The sequence below is a fragment of the Lithobates pipiens genome, unplaced genomic scaffold (assembly GCF_037356315.1).
Source record: "Lithobates pipiens isolate NorthernLeopardFrog02 unplaced genomic scaffold, aLitPip1_a1.2 Scaffold_19, whole genome shotgun sequence".
Lineage (NCBI taxonomy): Eukaryota > Metazoa > Chordata > Amphibia > Anura > Ranidae > Lithobates > Lithobates pipiens.
This window is the reverse complement of record NW_027507764.1, coordinates 72249409-72273905: the sequence shown is the minus strand read 5'-3', so window position 1 is coordinate 72273905 and position 24497 is coordinate 72249409. Positions and strand designations below refer to the sequence as shown.

The window sequence follows — 24497 nt, the reverse complement described above, 5'->3', positions numbered from 1 at the left end:
TCGGACAAAATCCGTCGGACAAAATCCGACGGATTTTGTAGTCAGAATGTCTGACCGTGTGTACAAGGGCTTACAGTACACGGAATGCACTTTAAAAATTGGTATTAAACCCAAAACCAAAAATTTTATATATTGCAGCTTACCAATCGGATGGGGTGGCTGCATTCATTTTCTTTAGCTTTTTTACCTCTGTTTTCACCTAATGATCTGGCCAGTAACATACCACCTGCATTAGTGAGCCAACTGTAGGTGAATGAAAACGGGAGGCACAGCAGACAGCAGCAATGTCAGTCTGTGGGGATGGCCGTGTTAAATGTATTAGCAGATTTAAATACACTAAACAGATTGAAGTAAAACTCCAGCTCACACTTTATAATCCATTACAGCAAACAGTGCTTTTTTTTCCTTTTGGGATAAATTTTTTTACATGAATAAATAAAAGCTGATCACCCCTGCCAGTGTTAAAGTGGTTGTAAAGGCAGAATGCTTTTTATCTTAACGCATTCTATGTATTAACATTAAAAAACAACCTGTGTGAAGCAGCTCCCCTAATACTTAACAGAGCCCCATCTAGATCCAGCGATGTTGCACAAGAGACTCGGCTGTCCGTAACTCCCCATCTCATTGGCTGAGGTAGCAGTGTGGTGCCATTGGCTCCCACTGCTGTCAAAGTCAGTGAGCCAATGAGGAAAGAGAAGGGGGCGGGGCCGAGTCACACCTCCCTGTCTGAATGGACACATGGATCTGTGGCTTGGCTCGGGTGAGGGAGGGGCCAGGAGAGCCGAAGAGGGAACCGAGAAGAGGAGGATCTGGGCTGCTCTGTGCAAAACCATTACACAGAGCAGGTAAGTATGGGGATGTTTGTTTGTTTTTAACCTAAAAAAAAATAAAAATGAGTATTTAGTATAATTTTAAGTGCGTTGTCTTGTCCATGCAAATTGATACATTCTCCTGGAGAACTTGGGCTATTGAAAATCAACAGATTTACTGGCTGGATCACGGGATGAACATAGAAGAAAGGAAAACGAATGCCGCAATCATATTTTAGATGGGTAAACTGCAAAATAATAAAATGTTTGCTTTTGGGTTTAATACGGCTTTAAATTGGCTTTGTAGCTTACTGGCATTTTTCACCATCTGGAGATCTATAAGCCCTTGTACACACGGTCGGAGATTCCGACGGAATGTGTCCTATCGGACCGTTTTGTCGGATAATCCGACTGTGTGTGTGTGGTCTCCATTGGACTGTTTCCGTCGGAGTATCCGACGGACCAAGTTTTCCAACTTGTCCGTAAAATTTTCTGACAAAATTCTCCGATCGGACATACTCCGATCATGTGTAGCCTACTCCGACGGACAAAGTGCCACGCATGCTCAGATAAAATTCCTAGACCAAAGCTATTGGTTACTAGCCTGAACGTAGTTGCAGCGTAATGAAATAACGTCATCACGTTATGTACAATCGGATTTTCTGACAACTTTGTCCGACCGTGTGTATGCAACAGTTTCGGACAAAATCCAATGGATTTGGTTGTCAGAATGTCTGACCGTGTGTACAAGGGCTTAGAGATTAGAGATTTGGAGCAAATTCTAAGCCCTTCCAACCCATCCAACAAGTGCTGCCATTTGTTGCTTAGTAATCAGTAAGAAAAGCATATTATTTTAATTTTATTATATAGTTGTCAATATTGCTATGTACTATTTTCAGAATTACAAAGTTTGAATGTCTTTTGATTTTAAGCTGAGGAGACACTCTTGGACTTTTGAGCCCCCCCCCGATTTTCTATGTGGTTGTAAACCTCTAAAATTAAATGAAAAAAGCATATCCCTCTATAATATATTGTGTACTTGCCTGAATCCAAAGCACCTAGTGTGATTTCTCTTTGCTGTCTCTTTCCTCTGCTATCTACACGAGTCACTTCTGACAGGTTATGCTGACGCCAAGGAATGGAAGGGATGGAGGAGGGGAGCTCTAGCACACAGCCTGTGAATGAGCCTCAGTTGTGTATGTTTCCTTATGAGACTGTGTAGAGGGGAATGTCCATTCCCTCCACTCAAGTTTCAGATTACTCAGCTCCATGTTGTATACGGTGCAGGGAGTCATCGGATCCCTGAATACTGCCTTCAGACGATCAGAAATGCGGTCCAAACAGTACACTTTGAATGGCTGTGGATATGGAGATGGCTGCACATTAACAGCAACAACTTATGTAAGAAAATTTGTGTAATCTCTGCGTATCACCTGAGGTCAATCAGTTTAGTGGTTATATGTAAGGGCTTACAACCACTTTACATTCTCAACAACCTCCCTATTAGGCCTCCCCCCACCTCCCCCACCCCAGGCCCTATAGCAGCTGTGTTGGCTGCTAAGGCTATAGTTATGCCACTGCCCACACTTAAAGGGGTTGCAAACCTTTGTGTTTTTTCACCTTAAAAAAAAAAAAAAAGAAAAACTGAAAAAACTTCTGACAGTGAATGGCCCCCCAGCCCCCCCCCCCCCCCATTTTACTCACCTGAGCCCTTTGATCCCTCGGCGGGGAGGCGCTGTTCCTCTCTGCCTGGGGTTCTCGGCTCTTGATTGGATAGATTGATAGCAGCGCAGCCATTAGCTCCCGCTACTGTCAATCAAATCCAATTACGCGGGCGTCGGGGGCGGGGCCTAGTCCTGCTTTCTGCATCTATAAATACAGATGCTGGACTCGGAAGCGTGCCCGCAAGGTAATCCCCCGGGAGAGCACTTCTCCTAGGGGGTCATACGATGCGGGGAGGAGCTGATAGCACCGCCGCGGGACCCCAGAAGAGCAGGATCGGGGCCACTCTGTGCAAAACTAACTCCACAGTGGAGGTAAGTAAAATATGTTTGTTATTAAAAAAAAAAAAAAAATGAGCCTTTACAATCACTTTAAAATGGTAAAATGGCTTTATAGCGCTATTAGCCCTTGTACACACGGTCGGATATTCCGATAGACAATGTCCGATAGGACCGTGTTGTCGGATAATCCAACTGTGTGTGGGCTCCATCGATACTCCGACGGACTACATTTTTCAGCTGGGCTATAAAACTTTCCGACAACATGTTCCGATCGGACTTTGTCCGATTGTGTGTAGAGAATTCCGATCGGACAAAGTGCCAGGCATGCTCAGATCAAATTCCTAGACCAAAGCTATTGGCTACTAGCCTGAACGTAGTCCCATCGTAGCGAAATTACGTCATCACGTTCTGCACGATCGGATTTTCCGACAACTTTGTCCGACCGTGTGTATGCAACAGTTTCGGACAAAATCCAACGGATTTGGTTGTCAGAATGTCCGACCGTGTGCACAAGGGCTAACACTATAACAGGGGTCTCCAAACTATAGTAACAAAGAGTCAGCTTATTGTCCTTCAAACTTTAGGGGGGCCAGACTGCGGCCAGCGGGAGAAGTAAATGTGCTGGCGTCCGTGGGAATAAACAATGCCCCATCATTGGTAATCGTGCCCCATTGTTGGCATCAATGGGAAGAATAGTGCACTATCACTAGTGTCACTGGGAGGAATAAGGTCCCAATGTCGGTGTCAGTGGCAGGAACTATGTCTGACTGTTGCTTATGGTAGGAGGAAATGAACCAAGGGCAAGCAAAGGGCAAGCAAAGGGCTGCATCCAACCCCCCAGGGCACAGTTTAACCACTACAATACAGGGCACTTTCACCCCCTTCCTTCCCAGCCCAATTTTCAGCTTTCAGCGCTCTAGCGCTTTCAGTGACAATTGCGCGGTCATGCTACACTGTACCCAAATTAAATTGTTATCATTTTGTTCGCACAAATAGAGCTTTATTTTGGTGTTATTTATTCACGACTCCGTTTTTTATTTTTTGCGATATAAGCGCAAAAAAAGCGGAAATTTAAAAAAAAAAACATTATTTTCTTTTTTCTATTTGAAAAGAAATCCAATAAAATCAAATTTTGTCATAAATTTAAGCCAAAATGTATTCTGCTACATGTTTTTGGTAAAAAAAATTCTGTTAAGTGTATAATAATTGGTTTGTGTGATCAGGGACATATGTACGCAAATGATCATGTACATATGTGTGCAGGTGATCACGGACATATGTGTGCAGATAATCATTGGGACATGTGATTTGAGTGGGACATATGTGGGGGACATGTTTTTATTATTAGGGACATGTGTGTTTTGGGGACATATGTGGGGACTGTGTTTGTACTGTGTGGTGTGTTGTGTGTTGACACTAGACTGATGATCAGTGAGTAAAAAGCTGTACAAAACAGCTCATACTCACTGATCATCAGCCGGCTGCAGCGTTCTGCTCTCCTCTCCTCAGCGATGACTTCCGTGTGAGGAGAGGAGAGCCGATTGCCTAGCAACCAGCTGTTTGTTTATATCACATGACGGCCCTGATTGGACACGGCCGTCATGTGATCAGGAGGGCCAATCACAGAGCCCTCCTGCTGATCTGAGATGTGCCGTGTCCGGGTGACACAAGCACATCGGGATCGCGCCGCTGCGCGGGCACGCGCGCGCGCGATCCCGCTACTTCTGAAGGACGTTCCTGACTGTCCTATCAGGAGTAGACGGCTCCCACCCGGCCGTATATGTGCATTGGCCGGGTGGGAAGTGGTTAAAGACCACTGCGCTATAACTAAGGAACTTTTCTTTTAAAGTGCTGTCATAGATCAGAGAGATTACAGTACCTTAACATTTTCCACATTTTGTCATGTTACAACCAAAAATGTAAATGTATTTTATTGGGATTTTATGTGATAGACCAACACAAATTGCACATAATTGTGAAGTGGAAGGAAATTTTTTTATTTTTTACAAATAAATATGTGAAAAGTGTGGCGTGCATTTGTATTCAGCCCCCTTTACTCTGATACCCCTAACTAAAATCTAGTGGAACCAATTGCCTTCAGAAGTCACCTAATTAGTAAATAGTGTTCACCTGTGTGTAATTTAATCTCAGTTGTTCTGTGATGCTCCCAGAGGTTGGTTGGAGAACCTTTGTGAACAAACAGCATCACAAAGGCCAAAAAACACACCAGACAGGTCAGGAATAAAGTTGTGTAATAGTTTAAAGTAGGGTGAGGTTATTAAAAAATACCCTAAGCTTTGAACATCTCACGGAGCACTGTTCAATCCACCATAAGAAAATAAAGTATGGCACAACTGCAAACCTACCAAGACATGGCCGTCCACCTAAACTGACAGGCCGGGTATTAATCACATCTAATAACAGCATTAATCAGAGAAGCAGCCAAGAGGCCCATGGTAACTCTGGAGGAGCTGCAGAGATCCACAGCTCAGGTAGGAGAATCTGTCCACAGGACAACTATTAGTCGTGCTCTCCACAAATCTGGCCTCTTGGGAAGAGTGCCAAGAAGAAAGCCATTGTTGTGAAAGAAAGACAGAAGTCCTGTTTGCGAGAAGTCCTGTGGGGGACACAGAAAACACGTGGAAGAAGGTGTTTAGTCAGATGAGACCAAAATTTTACTTTGTGTCCTAAAACAAAAATGATGTTTAGCAGAAAAGTAACACTGCACATCATCCTGAACACACCATCCCCACCATGAGCCGTGAATCTTAGAAGAAAACCTGATAGACCTCTTTAACACTGGGAAGGTTTTCCGGCACTTTAGCGCTGGAAATAGCCTCTCCTAAGTGCCTGAAAACCGCTTCCCATTCATTGAAGTGTGACTTTTCACACTGGTGCGGTGCACTTGTTGGATGTTCCAAAAAGTCCTGCAAGCAACATATTTGGGGTGGTTTGGGAGCGCTGTATTTAGAGCTCCCAAAATGCCCTGTCCTTTGGAACAAATGAGCAGCGCTTCCGAAGCACCTGTAAAGAGCTTCGGAAGAGCTCCAACACAGTAGTTTTTAACTTCTTCTTTGGGGTTAAAAGCTCCCCGCTAGTGGCCAAAAAATGGCACTTAAACAGTGCTAAAGCACTGCTTAAACAAGCGGCGCTTTATCGCTAACGCAGCTCCAGTGTGAAGGGGGTCTTAGAGTCTGCAAAAAAATTGAGACTGTGGCTGAGGTTCACCTTCCAGCAGGACAACAACCCTAAACATACAGCCAGAGCTACAATGGAATGGTTTAGATCAAAGCGTATTCATGTGTTAGAATGGCCCAGTCAAAGTCCAGACCTAAATCCAATTGAGAATCTGTGGCAAGACCTGAAAATTGCTGTTCACAGATGCTCTCCATCCAATCTGACAGAACTTGAGCTATTTTGCAAAGAAGAATGGGCAAAAATGTCACCCTCTATATGGGTAAAGCTGGTAGAGACATCCCCAAAAAAGACTTGCAGCTGTAATTGGGGGTTCTTCAAAGTATTGACTCGGGGGCTGAATACAAATTCACGCCACACTTTTCACATGTTTAGTTGTAAAAAAATTAGAAAACTATAATTTTCCTTCTACTTCACAATTATGTGACACTTTGTGTTGGTCTATCACATAAAATCCCAATAAAATACATTTACGTTTTTTGGTTGTGACATGACAAAATGTGGAACATTGTTGAGTGTGAATACTTTTTCAAGGCACTGTACATCTCAAATAGGGACATTTAAATGAGTGGTGTTCACATACATGTAAATTAATAGTCAAGCCTTAACTGCTTTTCATGTAACTTTAGAAATGAATCTCAAGCAAAATTGTCAGCACTGTGTTGCCATTATTCTGCTAGATACCAATAAACACAAACGAGTGCTGATGGAACTGACACAATAAAAATACCACATATCGATTGGTTAGCAGAACTCCAGCCAGCAGCACTTCTCACTTAAAATACTTCAGAAGTTCCAAACCTAACAAACAACTGTTTTTAGTTTTTTACTTTCTTCTGACTGCCAAAGAGATTGGAACTGAAGCTAGGACTTACTAAGAAACACATAGGCAGGAGAGTAGTTCTTATAGGAATCAGATTATGCGAGAATGAAAAATGAAAGCATTTTGTGTGCTATAGGCAACAGTTCCAGCTTTCATACAGTGTAATAACCCAAAACGCATAAAATCATGGGCAGCCAGTTGCTGAAAACTGGAGCAGTTGCCTAGAGAACCCAATGAGGATTAAAGTATATGTAAACTCACTGGATGAGGTTTAGTTTGCTAAAAGCACTGTGTGTGTATTAAAAATGGATATTTTCCTTTTTTTATATATACAGCGGGTAAAATAAGTATTGAACACGTCACCATTTTTCTAGGTGAATATACCGTATTTATCGGCGTATAACACGCACCCCAAGTTTAGGAGGGAATTTTAAGGGGAAAAAAAAAAACTTACATTTATATGCCCATAAGTGTCATCTGCAGCCTTGTCCACCATTGCAGCCTTATCCACCATTGCAGTCTTATGCAGCCTTGTCCACCATTGCAGCCATGTGCAGCCTTGTTCCCCATTGCAGCCTTATGCAGTCTTGTCCCCCATTGCAGCCTTATGCAGTCTTGTCCCCCATTGCAGCCTTATGCAGTCTTGTCCCCCATTGCAGCCGTGTCTATTTCATTTGCTATTTGTATTTTATTTTTAAAAAATGCCACCGCCAAGATACAGAGCTGGATGTGTATCTCGGCGGCGTGCGGTAGTTCTCGGCGGGCCTCCAGCTCTTCTCGCCAGCTTTCGGCCGCCTTTGGCCATTCTCGGCAGCTTTCGGCCGCCGAAAAGAGCCGAAGGCGGCCGAAAGCTGCCGAGAAGAGCCGAAGGCGGCCAAAAGCTGCCGAGAACGGCCGAAGATGGCCGAAAGCCGCCGATAATGGCCGAAGGCCGATAAATACGGTATTTGTAAGAGGTGCTATTGACAGGAAATTTTCACCACATATGGGTAACAACCCATGCAATCCATACATACAAAGAAAACAAAATGAAATACGTTCAGAAATTAAGTTAGGTGTGGTAAAATAGAATGACACAGGGAAACGGAGGTGCTAAAAGGCACGGAAAACCAAGACACCAGCTGAAATCTATCAGTAATTAGAAAACAATCCTGCCCCTCGTCAGTGCATTAATATCAGCTGGTTCAGTCTCAACTGATGGCCCTATAAAAAGGTGTCTCATTACCAAGATGTCACAAAAAAACATCTCATGATAGGTAAAAGCAAAAAAGTCAAGACCTTCGCAACCATATTCTTGCAAACGCTATATATTGGGGGATTGCGCCTCCTATTCACTAATCCCCCCAAACAATATAAATATAAACTCAGAAAATGAATTGTGAACACCCAGTGTCACTGTGCTACCCCAAGAAGTACAAAACCACTAATTATACCAACAAATGTACAACTTATTATTTTAAATTACTAAAGTCCTTCATATGTTGTGATGTTACAACTAATTCAACTGTGTAATCTCAGTCACCATCCATCTTCTAATGGGTAATCCTCAAGTGTCACCAAAAAAGCAGACCCAGATCGTGCCACCACCACCTAGTAGAATGGCCACTCACCAGATGTCATCACACAGTAAGCCTTCAGTTCATTTAACGGATAACCAATCCTCAGTGTACTTCTCCCGTTAGCAATTCCTCATTATCCGTATGTTCATACAAAAATCAAATAGAACCAATATAGTGTAAAACCGTTTCACTTTTAATTAGGAAATCAATAAAACTAATTAAAGGTGAAAACGGTTTTACACTATATTGGTTCTGTTTGATTTTCGTATGAACATACGGATAATGAAGAACCTTGTTTAAAGTTTTCTGCACAACATTTAGACAAGCCTGTGAAATACTGGGAGGATATAGTCTGGTCAGATGAGACCAAAAATGAACTCTTAGGTTGCCAAAATACACACCATGTTTGGAGGTCAAATGGCACTGCACATCACCCCAAAAACACCCCCCATACCGACAGTGAAGTTTGGAGGTGGAAACATGGTGTGGGGCTGTTTTTCAGCATACGGTACTGCCAAACTTCATATCATTGATGGAAGGATGAATGGAAAAATGTACCAAGACTTGATAAAAATCTGCTGTTATCTACTGGGATGATGAAGATGAAACGAGGGTGGTCATTTCAGGAAGACAATGATCTCAAACACAAAGCCAAGGAAACTCTCAACTGGTTTCAAAGAAAAAAATGAAGCTGCTAGAATGGCCCAGCCAATCACTTTTTTGGAAAATTTATGGAAAGAACTAAAGATCAGAGTTCATAGAAGAGGTCCATGGAACCTTCAAGATTTGAAGACGGTGTGTGTGAAAGAATGGGCCAAAATCACACCGGAGCAATGCATGTGACTAGTTTCGCTATACAGGAATTTACGTCTTGAAACTGTCATTACTAAGGCTTCATGCACACGAGACGCAGATGCAAACGCTGCTGGACACATGTTTTTAAAAGCTGAAACCGGCGTTTAGAAACGCGCGTTTTGCAGCGATTTTTACCGCGATTTAGCGGCGTTTTACCGCGTTTTCGTCTAGAAGCGTTTAGTTAAGCTAACATCATAGACCCTCCCCAGCTCAAAAAAACAGCATTATTAATTATTTCAGCAATTTTGTGAGACCAGAGTGAGTAGCAGCAGCTGTGAGAGCTGCAGTGTACTTGTATTTAGCGTGTCACTTGCCACCGCACCTGCCACAAGTTGTGGATTGTCCACTTGCCACGTGACTTGACACATCACCTGCCACGTCACTTGCCATGTCATCTGCCACAAGTTGTGGATTGTCCAACTGCCACGTCACCTGCCACAAGTTGTGGATTGTCCACTTGCCACGTGACTTGCCACATTACCTGCCACGTCACTTGCCACGTCACCTGCCACAAGTTTTGGATTGTCCACTTGCCACGTCACTTGCCACGTCACTTTCCACAAGTTGGGGATTGTCCACTTGCCACATCACCTGCCACAAGTTGTGGATTGTCCACTTGCCACGTCACTTGCCACATCACCTGCCCCGTCACTTGCCACGAGATGTGGATTGTCCACTTTCCACGTCATCTGCCATGCCACCTGCCACAAGCTGTGGATTGTCCACTTGCCACGTCACCAGCCACATCACCTGCCACAAGTTGTGGATTGTCCACTTGCCACGTGACTTGCCACATCTCCTGCCACGTCACTTGCCACATCACCTGCCACAAGTTGTGGATTGTCTACTTGCCACGTCACTTGCCACATCACCTGCCACGTCACTTGCCACGTCACTTGCCACGTCACCTGCCACAAGTTGTGGATTGTCCACTTGCCACGTCACCTGCCACGTCACCTGCCACAAGTTGTGGATTGTCCACTTGCCACGTCACTTGCCACATCACCTGCCACAAGTTGGGGATTGTCCACATCACCTGCCACGTCACTTGCCACATCACCTGCCACAAGTTGTGGATTGTCCACTTGCCACGTCACTTGCCACATCACCTGCCACGTCACTTGCCACAAGATGTGGATTGTCCACTTTCCATGTCACCTGCCATGCCACCTGCCACAAGTTGTGGATTGTCCACTTGCCACGTCACCAGTCACATCACCTGCCACAAGTTGTGGATTTCCACTTGCCACGTGACTTGCCACATCACCTGCCACATCACTTGCCACGTCACCTGTCACAAGTTGTGGATTGTCCACTTGCCACATCACTTGCCACCTGCCATGTCACTTGCCACAAGCTGTGGATTGTCCACTTGCCACGTCACTTGCCACGTCACCTGCCACGTCACTTGCCACGTCACCTGCCACAAGTTTTGGATTGTCCACTTGCCACGTCACTTGCCACGTCAGCTGCCACGTCACTTGCCACAAGATGTGGATTGTCCACTTGTCACATCACCTGCCACATCACTTGCCACATCACCTGCCACGTCACCTGCCACAAGTTGTGGATTGTCCACTTGCCACGTCACTTGCCACGTCACTTGCCACATCACCTGCCACGTCACTTGCCACAAGATGTGGATTGTCCACTTTCCACGTCACCTGCCATGCCACCTGCCACAAGTTGTGGATTGTCCACTTGCCACGTCACCAGCCACATCACCTGCCACAAGTTGTGGATTGTCCACTTGCCACGCCACTTTCCACGTCACCTGCCACATCACCTGCCACATCACCTGCCACAAGATGTGGATTGTCCACTTGCCATGTCACCAGCCACATCACCTGCCACAAGTTGTGGATTGTCCACTTGCCACATCACTTTCCACGTCACCTGCCACGTCACCTGCCACAAGTTGTGGATTGTCCACTTGCCACGTCCCTTGCCACGTCCCCTGCCACGTCACCTGCCACAAGTGGATTGTCCACTTGCCACATCACTTGCCACATCACCTGCCACAAGTTGTGGATTGTCAACTTGCCACGTCACCTGACACAAGTTGTGGATTGTCCACTCGCCACGTCACTTGCCACATCCCCTGCCACAAGTGGATTGTCCACTTGCCACGTCACTTGCCACGTCCCCTGCCACAAGTGGATTGTCCACTTGCCACGTCACTTGCCACGTCACCTGCCACAAGTTATGGATTGTCCACTTGCCACGTTACATGCCAGTCACCTGCCACAAGTTGTTGATTTTCCACTTGCCACGTCACCTGCCACGTCCCTTGCCAAGTCCCCTGCCACGTCACCTGCCACAAGTGGATTGTCCACTTGCCACATCACTTCCCACATCACCTGCCACAAGTTGTGGATTGTCCACTTGCCACGTCACCTGACACAAGTTGTGGATTGTCCACTCGCCACGTCACTTGCCACATCCCCTGCCACAAGTGGATTGTCCACTTGCCACGTCACTTGCCACGTCCCCTGCCACAAGTGGATTGTCCACTTGCCACGTCACTTGCCACGTCACCTGCCACAAGTTATGGATTGTCCACTTGCCACGTCACATGCCAGTCACCTGCCACAAGTTGTTGATTTTCCACTTGCCACATCACCTGCCAGGTCACTTGCCGCGTCACCTGCCAGGTCACTTGCCACGTCACCTGCCACAAGTTGTGGATTGTCCACTTTCCACGTCACTTGCCACGTCACTTGCCACAAGTTGTGGATTGTCCACTTGCCACATCACTTGCCACCTGCCATGTCACTTGCCACAAGTTGTGGATTGTCCACTTGCCATGTCACTTGCCACCTGCCATGTCACTTGCCACAAGTTGTGGATTGTCCACTTGCAATTGCAATTGTTTAAAATATTTTTCTAATGGTTTTTCATCATTTGCAATCATTTTTGAGATTTTTAATGTAAAAAAAGGTCACCTTTAAAAACGCTTATAAACGAAAACGCGGCAAAACGCCGCTACCGCGTTTTGTCGTGTTTTGCATCTGAAACGTGGAAACTTTTGCGTCTGAACCCATTTTTTTGCTTCTGGAAAAACGAGGTTAAACGCAACTGCATAAAAATGGCAAAAAACTAGACTGTGTGCATGGACACATAGGATAACATTGAATGAGTTCAGGAGCAGTTGAAAAAAGTGTCCAACTGCCTCTGAACACGCGTTTAACTGCGTCTCGTGTGCATGAGGCCTAACACAGGATTTTGTATGAAGTATAGAAATAAATTTCAGTTAGTGTGTTCAATACTTTTTCCCTGTGTCATTCCATTTTATTACACATAACTTAATTTTTGAACTTATTTGTTTTGGTTTCTTTGTATGTATAGATTGCATGGGTTGTTACCGACATGTGGTTAAAAATAAGCACCTTTAGAAATATATTTACCTACAAAAATTATGACATGTTCAATACTTATTTTACCTGCTGTGTGTGTATATATATATATATATATATATATATATATATATATATATATATATATATATATATATTGTGCTTATAAGTTTACATACCCTGGCAGAATTTATGATTTCTTGGCCATTTTTCAGAGAATATGAATTATAACACAAAAACATTTCTTTCACTCATGGTTAGTGTTTGCCTGAAGCCATTTATTATCAATCAACTGTTTACTATTTTTAAATCATAATGGTAACAGAAACTACACAAATGACCCTGATCAAAAGTTTACATACCCTGGTGATATTGGCCTGATAACATGCACACAAGTTGACAAAAAGGGGTTTGAATGGCTATTAAATGTAACTATCCTCACATGTAATCTATTTGCTTGTAATTAGTGTGTGTGTGTGTGTGTGTGTGTGTGTGTGTGTATAAAAGGTCAATGAGTTTCTGGACTCCTGACAGACCCTTGCGTATTTCATCCAGTGCTGCACTGACGTTTCTGGATTCGGAGTCATGAGGAAAGCAAAAGAATTCTCAAAGGATCTGCGGGAAAAGGTAGTTGAACTGTATAAAACAGGAAAGGGATATAAAGAGATATCCAAGGAATTAAAGCGGAGGTCCACCCTAAAATGGACCTTCCGCTCATCGGAATCCTCCCCCCCTCTGGCGCCACAATTGGCACCTTTCAGGGGGGAGGGGGGTGCAGTTACCTGGATAATCCAGGTAACTGCACCCACTTCCGGGCTAGCTCTCTGCGGAAAGGGGCGTAGATTACGCCCCTTTCCGCAAGTGCCCACCCCCTTCCGCAAGTGCCCCGCTGCCTGCTGGGAAACACACAGATCCCAGAGGCAGCGGGGACCGTCCTCATTGCGCAGCGCGGCTCGCGCATGCGCAGTAGGGAACCGGGAAATGAAGCCGAAAGGCTCCATTTCCTGATTCCCATACCCAAGATGGCGACGGCAGCACTCGAGTGACGATCTAGAGATCGGCTTCGGGTGCCGACATCGCGGGCGCGCTGGACAGGTAAGTGTCACTATTTTAAAAGTCAGCAGCTGCAGTATTTGTAGCTGCTGACTTAAAAAAAAAAAAAAAACGCAGAGTCCCGGCGGACTCCCGCTTTAAGAAAGCCAATCAGCAGTGTTCAAACTATAATCAAAAATGAATATGTTAAAACCAAACCAGGTAGACAAACTAAAATTTCAGCCACAACTGCCAGGAAAATTGTTTAGGATGCAAAGAAAACCCTACAAACAACTTCAGGTGAAATACAGGACTCTCTTAAAACATGTGATGTGGCTGTTTCAAGATGCACAACAAGGAAGCACTTGAAGAAAGATGAGCTGCATGGTCAAGTCACCAGAAGAAAGCCATTACTACGAAAATGCCACAAAGAATCCCGCTCACAATACGCCAAACAGCACAGAGACAAGCCTCAAACCTTCTGTCAAAAAGTCTTTTGGACTGATGAGAACAAAATTTAGCTTTTTGGCCACAACCGTAAACGTTACATTTGGAGAGGAGTCCACAAGGCCTATGATGAAAGGTACACCATTCCTACTGTGAAACACGAAGGTGGATCGCTGATGTTTTGGGATGTGCGAGCTAAAAAGGCACAGACAATTTGGTCAAAATTGATGGCAAGATAAATGCAGTAAGTTATCAAAAAATACTGGAGGAACATTTGCATCCGCCATGAAGCTGCGCATAGGAAGTACTTGGACATTCTAACATGATAATGATCCAAAACACAAGGCCAAGTCTACCTGTCATTGGCTACAGCAGAATAAAGTGAAGGTCTTGGAGTGGCCATCTCAGTCTTCTGACCACAATATCATTGAGCCACTTTGGGGAGATCTCAAGAATTTACAGGAACTGAAGGCTTTTTGCCAAGAGGAATGGGCAGCGTTTCCATCTGAGAAGATAAAGAGCCTCATCCACAAATACCACAAAATATTTCAAGCTGTCAATGATGTTAAAGGGAGCAATACACGGCATTAAGAACTGGGGTGTGTAAACCTTTGATCAGGGTCATTTGGGTAGTTTCTGATGCCATTATGATTTAAAAAGAGTAAACACAGTTGACTGATAATATATGGCTTCAGCCAAACACTAATCATGAGTTTTGTGTTATCATTCATGTTCTCTGAATAATGGCCAAGAAATCATAAATTCTGCCATTAAATTAAGGCAAACGTAATATATTGTCACCGGATATGGTAGGTAAAGAGGCCAGGGGAGGGCTGGCAGCCTTAAGCCTGGGGGGCAAGTCTGCCCCCCCGTGCCCTCCATCTCTCTCCCTGTGCTCTCCACTTCCCACATGCTCTATGCTGCCCCCACCCTGTGCTCTCTAGCCCCCCCATGCTCTATGGTGCCCACCTGTGCCCTCTGCCTCTCCCTCAGTGCTCTCTAGCCCCCCCAGTGCTCTCCAGCTACCCTGTGATCTCCACCTCCCCATGCTCTACACTGCCCCCCTGTGTCCTACGCCTCTCCCCCAGTGCTCTACAGCCCCCCATTGATCTCTGCCTACCCCCTGTTCTCTCCACCTCCTCTCATGCTCTCCGCTGCCCCCCTGTGCCCTCCGCTTCCCTCCACCTCCCCCCAGTGCTCTACACCCCCCCCAGTGATCTCTGCATCCCCCCTGTGCTCTCCACCTCACCCCTGTGCTCTCCGCCCCACACTGTGTTTTTGCTTCTCCCTGTGCTCTCCAACCCCCCACACCCTGTGATCTCCAGCCCCCGTGTGCTCTCCAGCCCCCGTGTGCTCTCCTCTTCCTGCCTGTGTTCTCTGCCTCTCCCCTGTGCTCTCTGCCCCAACATGCTCTCCGCCTCCCCCCACAGTGCTCTCTAGCCCCCCTGTGCTCTTGCCCCACCCCATGTTCTCAAGGTTCTTCCCTGTGCTCTCTGCCCCCCGCTCTTTCCCTGTCCCCCTCGCCCCCCACACCTTTGCTGGGTTTCCCCCTCCCCTCTCAAGAGGGATTCATCAGGATGGAAAGTGGGAAAGGGGCCGGTTAAAATGTCATGGGCTGCTCTTTCCAAAATGCCCGGGCCTATTTTTTGTCCCAGTCCAGGCCTGGATGGAATCCATAGTTTGCCCAGAATGTATGCAAATTTAGCACACAGGTGTAAGGCTACCCAGTTATCTTGAGCAAATGTAGAAAAGCAATGGAGCTCTAAAGTCTGATTTGACCTCTCCGTTTGGCCATTACTCTGCGGATGGTAGAAGGAAGAGAAGAAGACTTCAATGTTCAAAGCTTTGCATAGAGCACTCCAGAACCTGGATGTGAATTGCACCACTCTGTCAGACACATTGCTGTTTGGCAGATGGTGCAACCTTACAATCTCTTATAAAGATTAAAGAGATTTAAGATATTTTTAATTTTTATTTTTGATATAGTAAGTAAGTAGCTCAGGAACAGGACTCAGGAGGGCAAGAAATGAGAATGGGTGACACACGCACACATACATGCACACACACACGCGCACACACACACACACACACACACACACACACACACACACACACACACACACACACACACACGAAATGACACAGGCCGCGTACACACGCGGGGACTGTTCGCCCAACTTTGTCCGTCAAACAGTTTCGGCAAACAGTCCGCTCAAAATTAGCATGGACGGACATGGCCACACACGACGAACGAACAGTTTGCTGAAACCGTGCGCGATGACGTGAACGGCACGTACGACGGGACGAAAAATACGACGTCCTATACACTGCATTATAACTTTCGGCATGTAAATCCTTTCTGAGCATGCGCGGAACTTAGTTTGACGAACAAGCCTACACACGAGGGGACTGTTCGCTGAAACTTTGTTTCAGCGGACAGTTTTTCGGAATTTCCGAAAAACCTTGTTCAGCGGACTGTTCGCTGAAACTGTCCGCTGAAAGCCCACACACGAGCGGACTGTTTGCCGAAACACTGTTCAGCGGACAAAGTTGGGCGAACAGTCCCCGCGTGTGTACGCGGCCACAGTCAGCAGTATGCAGTAGCATAGATGACGACACCTCACTGACATGTCCCCTCCTGAGTCACAATGACAGTCTATCTCCACGCCAGGTGGTCTCTTCAGTCTACTCCAGTCCAAACAGTCCTGACAGTCCAGTTCCTGGCTTGCCTTGCTCCCATCCTTCAGACCCGCACATGAGGCTCTGGCTGCTCCGCTCGGCTCCTTTGCACCATGACACCACACGAGGCGCTCAGGCACCGCCTCCGCTAGACCCACCCCCTGCCAGCACCACCTGAACACACTGTAGCAGGCACTCGGATGGTCTCAGCAATATGGTCAGCATCGCAGCCATATTGTTTTACTGGCAACCGTTTCCTGTCACTGGCAGTTTTGGATAGAGTGGAGATGAATTAGAAAATCTATTCGATTTTTACTGGTGTCTGTGCCCCCGTTAGGGGGGATTTACCTTATTTGTCCCGTTTACCATTATTATTGAATGAGCATGGGGGAACTTTACATTTTGTTACATTTATATTATAATTTTTTTCATGCTGTCTCTAATTTTATTTTTGGATCAAATGTATTGTTGTCACAAGGGATGTATAACATCAGTGACAGGTACTCTATTAAGAGATCAGGGGTCTATGAGACCCATGATCCCTCCTCTGCCCTCTAAAACATCTGATAAACCTGAGATCGGTTTGATCAAATGCTAGTCTTTCCCCCGAACAGCCAGTAAACAAAGAACCAAAGCCAGAAGTGACATAATACACATCCAGCTTCATTTGTCACAGAGGAGGGGGGGGGGGGGGGCAGGCGGACATTCCTCCTTCTCCTCTGTCTCCAGCTGGTCTGATCAACTGTAGTGGTTGCAGGTTCCCAGTAGAAAGAGCCTGGGACCAGTGCCAGTGGAATGTAGGACCCCCCTGTAAAAGTGATCGGGAGACTGTAAAGTCACTCAGATCACTTTTACCAAAAAGCCTATTGCCGAATGAAATATTTGATATCAGGATCATAGCTGTTGTTCCTTGGGCATACAGGTACATTCTAATTACAGCAAGTGTTAATCAGAGGAGTGAACCACCCCTCTGCTGTTTTCAGACAGTGCTGTATGGAGATTCATTTAGAGAGAGAGGACACAGTCACAAGCTACTATTGTACTTTTTTTCAGAAAACCCAGAATGCTTTGCAAAACCAGCATCATGGCTGAACTAAATGCCTTCATAAATTTAAAAACGTATAAAACTAATATAAAAAAAAAAAAGGATTCAATATAAGTACATTTCTTTTCCTTCTTTCTACTGGGCATGACATGTGGTATCTGTAGTTCCTTGGCAGTATGGATGCTATCCATGCTTGACCTACACATGCCAGAGACTTACATTTTGATCCTGTCGTTATCACTGGGCATATCAACAGCAGTGTTAAACTGGTAATTCAGCAGCTCCGTTCCAAACAAATCATATTCCAGATACGATCCGAGCTCCGCAAACTCCAGCAGTTTTTTCTCATCAAAGATGGTCCTAGAACAGAAAGACGATTGTTTTATTGCATAAATGTTGACATTAGAGGTTTTCTATTAAAAGGGATTAAGGAGCTCGGTGTCATCTGATTACACAAAGTAGTTGCTTTCCTAACACATTTTTTATTAGACCCAGATTAATTATGGAGATATCTTTACTCAGACAGATCAAGTCTCATCCGAGCTCCTAAGGGTCTGAAATGTCCTTACAGTGACCACATTCAGTAAGTATTGAGATATTGGGTTCAAATCCCATTAGGACTCAGTGTATAAAATTTGTATGCTCTTCCTATGGTTGTGTGGTTTTCCCCTAGAGCATACCCACACTTATACCTGCCTGCAATTCTCCTCCATGTCACTGCAACAGTGATACAACAGTGATACAAAAATCTTGTGATTTTGACACTCCAGGTGATCTAAAATAAATGAGTGTAACAGGTTGCCTGTAATCTTAAAATCGCTTGCGACAAGTATCACTGTTGCGGTTACAATCTTTCAGGGAAGTGCTGTCCATAGTACAGATTAAAAAAAACTATAAAACAGTGTATATTCAGCGCAATAAGAAAAATCCTGTGTAGATACAAAATCAATGGCCTTATATAAGGCTAATTATGATTGCTGCCAACACCTATCCAGAGAGTGTCCACATGTGATTCTGAAACAAATTTCAATAAAATTCAATATAACATAACCATAAAAAGTGGAGGCAAGTGTGAGGAGCAGTGTTTCAGTGTGTCAATGTTTTTTTCCTTGTGTGTCAGCGCAGAGAGCTGATGATGATGCGCTTGTTTTACACATATTTATGTGAGTATTTTAAATCCCTTTACATAGTTTTATAATACATTTTCATAGCAGAGAGCACTATGGTCTCCCCTTATTATTTTTTGGTTATACACGACTGATTGAGATCCCAAGAGGAGGTCAGTGTTGTTCAGGGACGTCTGTTGGCGTACCCCCGTGACATCCTTGGGAGACATACTTACAGGCGATTGGGACTCTGTAATGGGGGTCATAGTTTGTAGGTGACATTTCAGCTAGAGGTGGTGGTCAATGAAGTCACTGCATTATATAAACTATTTCAAATATTAATTTTTAGTCACACCATAGTGGAAATTTTACTAAAAACTGTGACTTTATATTGAATATATCATGGATTGTCTTAGTTGCACTACACTGGTTATGTTATATTGCATAGTACAGATGAAGCGCCAAGATGCAGATGTGGGCCTGTGAGTGGTCGTTTTGCTGTGCATAGCTGTGTACATGCGCACCCATCGCTGAAACTGGTGCCACATTGACTGTTTAAGCTCAGCAGCTGTACTAGTCAGTGTTGTCTGATCTATGGCGTTGCCTGTGTTCCTGTACTTTACTCTGGTGACGGACTTGGCTTGTCTTGACCACACTTCAACGCTACCTTCCCTGACCTCAGCTTGTCTCTGAACCCTGCTCTGCCGCCTGCTCATCTGCCTGCTCTTATAACACTTACCTTGGCCTGTACTTTGACCCAACTTGCCTGATGACACATCCTGTCTGCTCAGCATCCCCTTGATAGCATGCTACTTACCTGGTCCATGCTGGTCATCTGACAGCTAAGTGCCCACCAGCCTTCCTTGCACCAGTGGCCAGTCACCTGCCAGCCAAGCAATTGCCAATCTGCCATTTGCCAGCTCAGGGTCTGCTGCACCTGTTGCCATCTGCAGTCCTGGCCATTTGATCCATCCCTGGCTAAGCACCAACCATTTACCTGCGCAGTCTGCTGGACACCTCACAGGCACGTACCTCACCACGCTCTAAAGGCCACTGTCTTACTACCAGTGATCGCTGAGCTGGAGCTTTAAGAGGCTTCCCTATTTCTTTATGTCAGGCTCTACAACCAGGTACATGACAATCCTTGCTATCTTTGACTGTTGTGGAGTTTAATATTGTGTTATAAACAACAAAGACTGTGCTGTCATAAGGGAGACAGTCTCACCTACCCTACGCTTTCAGGCTTTGCCTGCTCCTGGTTTATTTTATTGTTTAATATTGCATTCCTTGTATTAATGTTGTGGTTTCCTCCAGTGGTAGAAGCGTCATTAGACCAAATGCCTGGTTACCTTTAGACTTTAGAAGGGACAGGGACTAACTGGAACATTTGTTTCTTGTTTACTATTTTCACGTTACTTATGTGTACCTACACTGAAGGGTTAATGAAACAAACTGCATTACATTTGTTAATCATCGTCCTTGTGTAACGCTACCCTCATAGGAGCCGCTAATTTTAATTGGAGAGCGGGTTTGGGGTGGCATGAGTTAGTCCAAAAAGGCTGACTTGTGACAGGAGGACACACTTCCCTAGGTGAAAAGTCTTTGAATGGTCCTTAAGCCAGAAACAAACAGGCCAGAACTAAGGCCCTGTAGGAGCTGTCTAGTGGGGGCAACCGCTGGCACCCCAAACGCAGAACACAGTCACTAGGCCCCTGAGCTCAGGTCAGTACTCACAATGTCCTAGGGCAGCTACACACCTCCCAGCCTCCACCAGGCACCCTGAGTTCTCCAGACAAGTTTCTTACTTGATACTGCTTTGTTAGCTACAAAGGTGATGAGGATTATAGCTCTGCTATAGTTGGGACCTTAATAAACATCAGCAGACTCCATCAGAACCACCTTCCCCAGGACTGGCTGCAGCACAATATTCAAGCTGCCCATTTGACTCTCCCAGCCCTCTATGTTATAAAAGCCTCCAGAATGCAGGGAGAAGCAACCAAATCAGCCTGTGAAATTTATAACAGCCAAAAGAAATCAATTGCTGCTCCAATGATTCCAGAGGGGCCAAAGAGAACTAAATTTACTCATTCATAGCAAGCTATCTGGGAGAGTGCTACACTTGGATTACTCCATTCAACCATCATGGACCTGTTCTTGTGGCAAAAAAAAAAATACTAACCTAACAGTACGCCTAGCCATAGTGCTAGCCAGTGGCTGCTGGTGCTTCATTTTTTTTGGGGGGGGGGGGGGGGGGGGCGTTTGTTTGCCCGCACTTTTCCCATCCAGGTCGCGGTCGGCTTCCCCGGATTTTCCTCCTGGTCAATTTGGTCTTAAGACCCGCTTCCTGTCCTGATTGGCCGGGAGGAGAAGCAGGAAGACAATAGCCAATGCTGATTCACTAATGTCACAAGTGGGTGGGCTCGGGGAGCAGTGCTATGAGCCCCAATCCCAACCTTTTTGAGGCCAATTTTAGCCTCAGGCTCTAATCATGTGCTTAAAAAATATAAATAAAAAGCTTGTAGAAATATATGAGTCCGACACCCCACATGGAGATTAGGGGCCGGTGAATGGAGATTAAGGGGACGGCGCCTCTGCACCCCATTATGGACTGGCCAACACTGGTGCTAACCCTAATGCCGCGTATACGCGACTGGACTTTTCGATGGACTTGGTCTGGCGGACAATCCGACGGACTTTGCAGCTGAGGTCCACCGGACTTTAAAATGAACGGACTTGGCCACACACAATCACTCCAAAAGTCCGACGGATTTGAACGTGACGGCGTAGAATAAGGAGGTTCATAGCCAGTAGCCAATAGCTGCCCTAGCATCCGTTTTAGTGCTGACTAGCACACCGATGACCGGATTATTCGACCAGACTCGAGTCCATCGGAAAGATTTGAAGCAAGTTCTATTTCTAGGTCTGCCGGACTTTTAATCCAATTTTGCCTAGCAGTGTTGTATGACAAAATTTGAGGCTAATTTGAGTCAAAATCAAGTTCAAGATTGCCCTCCCATCCTAATATCTATCTATATACACTAGAAAAAGATGACGGGGTCACAGTAAGACAAAAAGGTCTCTGTTTTCTCCTAAAGTGTTTATTTATAATGCGGAGTTAGTTTTTCTGTGTCAAGTCATTTGGAAAATTGTTTGTATTTTTCAAAGAGTAGATTTCAAAGTGTACATTGGCTTGTGAAGTGCAGGAAAGCCGCTAGTTTGCTTATTAAAATGTAAAACAAGTAAAAGTGTTAATTAGCTGTATTCTGTGATTTCAACAGCTCCGGGTCTTAGAATAACATCTTGAGGTTTAATTGGAGTTAAAGGGAAAGCATAATGCTTTTTCCATCAGTACATATTATGAGTGGTCAACACAGTGTTCTTTTTTTATATGACTATTAACATTTTACTTGCTTTTTTTTGTGTTTTCTTAATTGTTTATTGAACTTAGAAATGTGTAGTTTCACCCCTGGAGGGAGCTCTCAGTGGCTCAGTGCTCTTATATTGTTTCTCTCGGTGCTGCCATGGTTATCACGTGGCTTTGTTAGCCCTTGTACACACGGTCGGAGAATCTGTCGGAATGAGTCTTATCGGACCGTGTCGTCAGATAATCTGACTGTGTGTGGTATGCATCGGACTGATTCCGTCCGAATCTCCGTCCGACCCAATTTTCCAACATGATGGAAATATTTCCCGACCAACTGGGCCGGACGGACCTAATCCGATCATGTGTAGAGCATTTTCATTGGACCAAGTGCCACGCATGCTCCGATCAAATTCCTACATCAAAGCTATTGGCTACTAGCCTGAATGTAGTCCCATTGTAACGAAATTACGTCATCACGTTCTGAAAGATGGGATTTTTCGCCAACTTGGCCCGACCGTGTGTATGCAACAGTTTCGGACACAATCCGTCGGACTAAATCCGACGGGCAAAATCCGACGGATTTGGTTGGCAAAATCTCCGACCGTGTGTACAGGGGCTTAGAAAACAAAGCCACGTGATTATTATTTTGTTTCAAACTTCTGTGTTAGATTTGCTTACTTTGAATGAACCTGATACTTTAGTTGTATTGTTAGGGGGTCGTCTGAAATGTAAAAGTTGCTGCTTTTCAACTGCCTGACCCAACATACTGCACTTTCAGAAGATAGGAAACCTTCTATTACTGCAGCAAAGGTAGCTGTCAGATTGTGAGCACTTCATTCTGTGCCATGTCTAATAACAGTAACCTGCATATCCTAACATATGACAGCTGCGGGCAGATTAGAGTGTGGGGGTCACAGTGATGTTCTGCGTTGCTGAAAAATCTGGCCACACTGAAATCTGAAATTGTATTTTTTAATGTTTTTCTTCCGTATGTTGTTGCACATTTTTATGCATGCAAGTACAACGCATTAGGTCTTAATATGGTTGCTATCAGGGCCAGATCCAGGGGGGTGCTGTGGGCTATGAGCTCCCAGATTTTAGCCATGTCCCCCCAGGTCTCAGAGTGTATACACTGGTCCCTCAGCCAGTCTTATGCAGAAATTTGATGTAAGGGGGCACGGTGACGGGTATACCTGACTAAGAGGGCACGGTGATGGGGAGAACAGATGATATGTAATAGGCACTCTTATGGTGACACAGATTTAAGAGGGCGATCTGATGGGAACACTGATGTATGGGGGTACCCTGATGGGGACACCGATGTAAGGGATAATCAATATTCAGATTGAACACGTTCCTGGGGAAAGCTCTAGGATACTGGGTGCTGTAGCAACCACCAGTTGGAGACTGGATCATGGAAGCCGCAATGAATATATTTACCAACACAGCATAGATCTTCAGTCCAAACATTTTTTATTTCAGCATGATCACAGTCTCTGACAGTCTGTCACAATGTCAAACAACTTGGGAAACACTTGTATGTATTAGGCAGTAATTAGATTAGGGTGATCAAACAGAACATGTGCCCCCTTATATCAGATGTCCCTATCAGAGTCCTGCTTTACATCAGGGTTCTTATCCGAGTGCCTGTTTACATCAGGGTCCCCATCAGTGTGTCTCTTTGCATCAGATGTCCTCATCAGAGTATCCCTCTACTTTAGACGTCCCCTTACATCAGGTTTCCCCATTAGTGTCCCCTTACATCAGGTAAGCCACAATGAATATATTTGTCAGTACACCACGGATCTTCAGTTCAAACGGTTTTTATTTTAGCATGATCACATCACAAGCAAGAGTGGAATGTTTCGGCATCATGCAGGACCCCTTCGCCAGGCATCACTTGCCTGACGAAGGGATCCTGCGTAATTCCGGAATGTTGCAATCTCTTGCTTGTGATGTGATAGGGGACACTAATAGGGACAGTGCTATTAGTTAGTGTGCTATACTGTTCTATTTTGCTTCAATTTCCAGTGTAGAATATTAGTTTAGTGTTAGCCTAGGGATAGTGTGAGTGTAGTGAGGAGGACCATCATTCAGCTTTGCATAGTGTGTACCTAGAGTAGGGACAGCTCAGATAGTTTCAGTGTAGTGTAGTGAGACCGTGTCAGTAATCTTTACATTAGTGTATAGTTAGATTAGGGACAGTTCAGATAGCATCAGTGTA

General features: G+C 45.1%; 1 protein-coding gene across 3 annotated transcripts in view; it reads right to left on the bottom strand.

Annotated features, from left to right (window-relative positions):
- The window catches only part of PTER (phosphotriesterase related), a 64964-nt gene that overhangs the window by 7796 nt on the left and 32671 nt on the right, over window positions 1-24497 (bottom strand). For all 3 annotated transcript variants that reach the window (XM_077490889.1, XM_077490891.1, XM_077490890.1), the window contains one exon: window positions 18023-18163. In XM_077490889.1, coding sequence (XP_077347015.1) covers window positions 18023-18163 — 141 coding nt within the window. The remainder of the gene's footprint in view (window positions 1-18022; window positions 18164-24497) is intronic.